The sequence below is a fragment of the Phaethon lepturus genome, unplaced genomic scaffold (assembly GCF_000687285.1).
Source record: "Phaethon lepturus isolate BGI_N335 unplaced genomic scaffold, ASM68728v1 Scaffold54965, whole genome shotgun sequence".
NCBI lineage: Eukaryota > Metazoa > Chordata > Aves > Phaethontiformes > Phaethontidae > Phaethon > Phaethon lepturus.
In genome coordinates this window covers 1-6,831 of record NW_010543733.1, presented here as the reverse complement: position 1 = coordinate 6,831, position 6,831 = coordinate 1, and the positions used below count along the sequence as shown (strand labels likewise).

Below are 6,831 nucleotides of genomic sequence, written 5' to 3'. Positions count from 1 at the left end.
AGCCGCGGGCAGCGGCCGCGTCCTCACGCCGGCCGCAGGACGCGACGCCTGCTCCGGCCGGATGGCCGGGTCAGAAACCCAAACAGGGTAAATGCTGAATGAAACACTTTCCTCCAACGGCACTTACAGAAGGCAGGAGCGAGCTGCAGGGTGGAAAAGTGGAAGGACTTTCTCGCTCTGGTGCCAGTATCTTAGATTACAAGAACCACATCAAATATAGGAAATGTTGGTCCGGTGTGAAAGCTACAGACTTCAGCTATAAGCATCTGAAGTTCTTCTGTGTTCACTCGAGATCTGTATTTGCACAGTACAAAAGAAGATAACATCTGTTTATACAAAGAATTTATTTTATACACATTTACCTACAAAATATACAGCAGTTAAAAATAATGGATGGGCAGAAGACTTACTTGAAAAATTACTGGAGACGACTCTTAGTGTCTCAGCTGACAAAGTTACATCAATAAGCTGACTTTAAAAGCCTGTCTACCTTGTAGTAGGAGTTACTGAAGTTGCAACAGCTTTGCAGATTTAGTCACTTAAAAGAGTTTGAAACAATTAAAAAGGCACCTTGAAAAACTTAAACTCTTAGAACTCTTTACAATTTTAGCTATTCAAAAGTTAGACTTCATGCATATAACATCCACAGCTTGTTTTTAACACTCTGAATAACAAATTTTGTTATTTTATTGTGGCACTTTTTATATCTTCTTCACCAAATCTGAAGTTATACATTTGCAATACTAGTTTCATATTCAGATTATCACAGCATAAAAATCCACTCAGAATGGGTCACGTGGACTTAAGATACAGTACAACCTTACAATCATGAAGATACAAGCATATTTAAGACAATTTTTAAAATATTAAAATCTTAAAATAGCAGTGTTGTGAACCAGATCAAACAAGGGGATATGTATGACCACAATGAAAGTGGCTGGTGCACTATATATACAACTTGACAAATGCAATCCTTTGTATATTTGCACAGTTCTTAAACAATAAGACCAGTTTTCTCCAGCACAGACAGTCTTTCTGCAAGCCTTTCAACCAGTTCCAAAAAGAGCAACCAGGAGACAAGGACAGTGGTAATTGAGTAAGTGTGCTAATAAAACGTCATGGGAATGGTAAGTGTTCCTTTCAACACTGTTCATGAGAACAAAAAAAATCCATACGGCAAATATTACTTCTTTTCCTGAACATTGGCATCAATCTGCTATTTACAATTGCTTACAAAGACATGTAACACAAATGAGGTTTGATTTTCAAGTTCAACTTCATAGCCAATTAACATACTTCACCTGTATGTTCAGTTCTAGCTGAAGTAAAAAAGTGACACTAATACTGAAAAAGAGGTAATCAGAAGTAGCAAAAGCACTGATAATATGATAACAAAGAATTTGGATAAATATTCAAGAAAGTAATATTGCACACTTTCACTGTCAACTGTGTAAGACTTTCACTCCCAGGCAGTGACAACCAGTCCCATTTGTTTTTTTGCTGTCATACTACCTTTAAAAAAAGGTCATTTTTGGTTTCCATGGCAGTGGAAAAAAATGAAGGAAGACAGCCCTTATTGAACATGAGGCCTAGGTTTCAAAATTAATTTTCCAGTCTGCAAGACAGAAAAAAAAAAGTTTAGACCCTGAAAATCAAGCCCAACAATTGCACTTCAATTTTACAGACTAAGTTTAAAACAACACACAGAACTACACTAAGCATTCTACATTCCAGTTCTATAGACAGAATTTGTCAAGGTGTATACAAGTGCTGTTCACAAAAAAAACCTGTCTCCCTTTCTGAATTATTCCCATTTTTTTAAAAACAAGGTTTAGGCAACGAACCACTAACACTTACATCATCACAGGACATATTATATTCTGCCAAAACAGTTCGACATCGGGCTGCTATACTGTGTGGATTGTGTCAAGGAAAGCAGCTAACGCTTGTACAGAGTAAATAAAAACTGAAAAAGCAATACTAGCATAGGCCTCAATAACAGCAGTAACTACAACACTTTTAACCTGACAAATACGATCAAAGGATACATTGACGGTGCCACCACTCTTTTATGTATTCCAGCAAAGAACAAGCCTATTAGGGTAATACAGCTAATTGTAAAAAATGGGTGATTCCAAAGTGATGTGAAAAATGACACCTGGGAAAGAAATCAGATTAGACCCACTATACACTTTTCAAAACATAAAGTTGCTGCCTAGTTCACTTAATTTAAAAAAAAAAAAAACACACAAAACCAACCCCACAAACCACTGCTCCTAACCATTTCTACGTACTTGCAAACAATTCTTTAGATAAGCATTCAAGGTGTAGCATTTTGATAGGTGTTATCCCAGGACATACTCCACAACAGGCAGCTTGAGAGCTTACCTAAAAACGATCCCCCAGTTTCATGGGAGAATCACCTTTAGCCTTTTGGTTTTCAAGACACTATACTGCTTGGCTGCAACACCAAGCTATGACACAGACAACATTCGGGATTAGCACGATTTTTACCTTTTGTGTCTCCGGGTCTATTAACCAATTCCAAGCACCAGTTGCCGTGCAGACTGATACCACTATCAGTATCACTGATAAAGAAAAGAAAAAGAGTGATAAACAGTATACCTCACTCCTATTAAAAAGCATTTGTTTTTCAGCAGCAGCTTTTAAGCATTTCTTTCTTCTCATACTTCTGAGGGAGCAAAAGCTTGTACTTGGAAGGTAGAAATTAAAATAGGCAAAGAAACTTCTATTACATGAAACCACAAAGATTCCGTACAAGTTTCCTGGACAGGACAAGCAGGTACCAAAACCTAAATTCTGTCAAGTAAAAAGATCCTGATGCTCTGAAGAAATGAAAGTTTCTAAAAATAACAGTTAGCAAAAATATGAGTTGGAAGACTGGAGTAAGAGCTGTACCAAATGTTCCGTATGTTATTTGAGCTTATGCAGCCTGGGCAGCAGAAACGCAGCACCACTAAATCGCAGAGCAGAACTTCTATCCCAGTAGCTCTTCTACAGAAGAAGAGCCTGAGGCATTAGCACCAGCAGTTTCAGCAGTACATCTAAGTTGTGTTATGCTCCCCACCCCAATCAACACAATTACAAGCAAGGAAAGCTGATAGAGAGAAAAAAAACACAAGATTTAAACAGGAGTCAGAAGGCATGTTAACTTTAGCACATGAAGATCAACAAACACCCCTACACATCCAGAATGGCTTAGAAAGAACAATAAATTCAGTGTAAATCAATAATGCCAGATACATATCAGAGTAACACAAGATACTAGACTGATTTCGAGAGACAACAAAGGCTTGGGGAACCAGGGTTGATCGAAAAAGAAAACAGAACAAAGACAAAGCTAGAGAAAGCTCCTGTTCTATTGCACACCCATAAAGCCTTGCAGCTTTCACTGGACATTTGGCTGTTCAAAGTGCTTTCTCTGGAGCCTGAAGTTCTGGATGCAAATAAAGTCTTCTATGGCAGGGGGTGCGGAGGAACAAAAACCAATACACAAAAAAAAAAAAGACAACCCAGAGTTACCAGCCTTTAGGATCATAGGTAAGAACCTGAAAATAAAACCCAGATATTCATGAAATACTACCCTCAGGTTTCTAAGACTGCTATCATTTACTACTGAGTTGCATATTCCTTACTGATATTACAAAATTTAAAACAAAATAAAAAAGTAACCCTAACAAGTTATATTTTCAAAAGAAAGTTGGAAAAGATCTATCAAAAGCATAGCACTGCTTCTGTGTATAAATACTTTTTCCCAGGATAACAGGAAGAAAGGTTAACATTGGGTTAAATACCCCATTATAATTAAAGTAAGAAGTCCCTCTTTTACATGAATTACAAAACAAGCAAATGCAGCAGTTAGGGGAAAAAAATGTTAGCTAGTGAACACAATACTAGTTATGCAAACCTAATTTAAATACACTTAGAGGTTTGCAGTACTTTTTGTTTGTTTTACTTAAATCTGACAGTAAATAGCAATTCTGGAAGCCAAATGCATTCCTACAGCAGGTGCACACAAGTTGCACAGATCTACTTAAAAATATCTGCTTGCCTCCCAATCACTCTGAAACAAGGGGTTTTGAGGGGTGGGGTGGGCATGGTGTTTGGTTGTGCTTTCGGGTGGGGTGGTTTTTCTGTTGATTTTGCTTTTTAAGTAGTCATTCCTCCAGTTCCTTCACTTGAAATTAACCTCTCAGCAGAAAAGATGCTATTTTATTTATTTTTTAAGTATGGAAACTTCAGCAGAATCTTAAGACAAAAAAAGTAGTCTGTTTCCACCATGGACTGATCCCAAAGTTGGCAGCATATCTGTGGTATTTTTTTGCCTTCCCCCCTTCCTTCAAACTTTCCTGTTAGAACAGAACTGAGGACATATTCTGCTCGTAAGGCACACTGCTTAACTTTTTCGCCTTCAATCTTATAGAGACTATCTCACCCAATCATATTTAGTTCAAGTACCTATAGTGACTGCCTGGGAAGTCTGAGCCTTCAAAAAAAAAAAACAAACCAAAAACAACAACAAAAAACAAACCATAACACAAATACAACAATTTACTGTCCCAACTATTTCCAGAACAATTCAGCCTTGAGCCAATTCAGTCTTGACCTCTTTTTTTTTTTTAACTCTGGCTAAAGTATTTGTTTGGTATCTTGTATTATCTCATTGCAGAGTGTTTGAATGTATGCCACAGGAATTTTAAAGAGTTTAAGCACAGATTTTTATTTGGGCAAGCATAAATCAAAGATATACACTGGTAAATCTAAAAAGCTTGACAGAGAGAATCCTCTTTATCCCTTGGAACATCAAACTTACTTCTCCAACGTCCTGTAGCTGGTTGCAAACATGCAATATATTCAGTAAGTCTTCTTTCAAAAGCTTTGAGATCTGGGGAGGATGCATATCAAGCATAATTAGATCTTCATCTATTTAGTCAAATTTTAATGTAAAAGATAAAACAAGTTCACTTCTCTGTGCACACAACAGGCAGAGAAAACCAATGCAATGATCATTTAGATGCAATAAAAGCACAAAGTAGCTTTACACAACTTCAGCTAAAAAGTACAACGCTGGACTTAACACTAAATGCAAGAAACGCTCCCACTTACAAAAAACAAAATCAATATAGTTGAGAAATCAGATTATTGTAGACATCTTTAAAAATATTGAGAGTTAGATTTAGAATAGCTTACATTGCCTCTCCACACAGAAAAAAGCATCACATTTTGGACTATAAAGTACATCAGGAAACCATTAAATTCTATTATCTGTATAATGGTATTTAAAAAAAAAAAAAGTTGAACATTTGCCAGCTGTCCAAGGGATTATTTGTAGCAGCATGGCTTTGATGACTTCATGATGTACTAACTTTTAGTGCCATGACATACACACATGTATGTAGAAACCCACAGCAACCAGCAGCTTAACGATCTTATTTTCTTTTTTTTGTTTAAATAGATCTTTCTTCGTATTGCCATTATTCTCCCATAGTCTTTCCATTGAAATTGCTGTTAAATGCCGAGCAGAATTTCAAGTTCACATTCCTAATTTGTTTTAAAAAAAAAAAATCTTAGCCAACCACCTAATGTTTGTCTACAAGGAGCTGTTTAACCTGAAGTCTATGTTAGATTTAAGCTTCTGTTCAGCAAGGACAACATTCCAGTTAAAGCCAGAATTCTACCTGGGGTTAAGTTTTTATTAGCGTAAACTTTCAGCTAAAGTGTTTCAGTTAGCATCACTCCAGAAATTTTTTCCTTCAGCTTGCAACTATTGCTAAATTATTTAACATAATAAAGCAATTAGAGAAGAAGATTAGAAAAAATATACCTATTACGATTATTACTAATGCAGTTTTCAAAACTGTAAATTTACTATTAAGTGGTTTGCAGGTGAATTCATGGGGGAAGATTACAGCACCGTGACTTCAGCCACAGAACAGCTAACTAGTCTTAATTACTGCCAACAGCCCGGTAGTTACGGCCTGTCCTCCATCTCCCTTCTGGGGAAGCTAAACCACTCCCAGCAATTAAAGCTAATTAACTGTTCCCTGACTAGCACAAACCCTTACAACTAGTCACTGAAGTGAAAAGGGGGAATGAGGCATCACACGAAAACCTGCTATTTGAGAAATAGCACCTGTAAGGCATAAAAATCAAGCTATTGATAATAAAGTTCTCAACACTCATATAACGTGTTAACATTAACATTAAAAAAACTTTCAGAAAACAGGAACTTAAAGTTTCAACTTATTTTGGAAGATTCACTTTCTAAGAATCTCCACCGAGTTGATCACTTTGGCACCTGGCAGCTGTAACCAGCCAGGCACACTTCCTAGATCGCGACAGCTTGTACAGATGCAGCAACAAAGCTGTCACAAGGCCGGACTATCATTTTTTGTTGGCATGCCTATATCTAGTATCTGCTACAAGACACCTGCTAAGTCTGAGATACTGACGCATTTTAAAAATCTCTACCAGTCTTATCTTTGAGCACTAAAAACTCCTTTCAGGGTTTTGACATCCTGTAAACCGTAACTTCAAAGAACTCGTAACCCAAACCATTCATGCTCTCAGACAAGAGAGGGCTATTTGAGGTCGCGTTCTTCAAGCGCAAGAGGAGCCTTGGCACAATGCAATGGCTAGCGTGCTAGCTGGGACTCACAGCTGCGAGAAAAGCATTTCACGTAAAAACCCACGAGCGGAGAAGTGGCTACCGCAGCACAGGCGGGTTTTAACAAGCTGAAGTCGCGAAGCCTTGCCGAGAAGGGGCACCGAACGGGAACGCTCACTGGGCAGCTCCCTCCCCCCCCGCCC

The 6,831-nt window shown here is 37.7% G+C and overlaps 1 protein-coding gene across 1 annotated transcript; it reads right to left on the bottom strand.

The window, feature by feature from the left end:
* Positions 1-326: 326 nt before the first annotated feature.
* Positions 327-4,906, bottom strand: CNEP1R1 (CTD nuclear envelope phosphatase 1 regulatory subunit 1; the record flags this gene model as incomplete). The annotated part of the gene is made up of 5 exons (XM_010288416.1): positions 327-1,615; positions 1,858-1,912; positions 2,049-2,158; positions 2,515-2,588; positions 4,835-4,906. Coding segments are annotated over 5 exons (353 nt in total), but the record flags the coding sequence as incomplete, so codon positions are not given.
* Between the last annotated feature and the right edge of the window lie 1,925 nt (positions 4,907-6,831).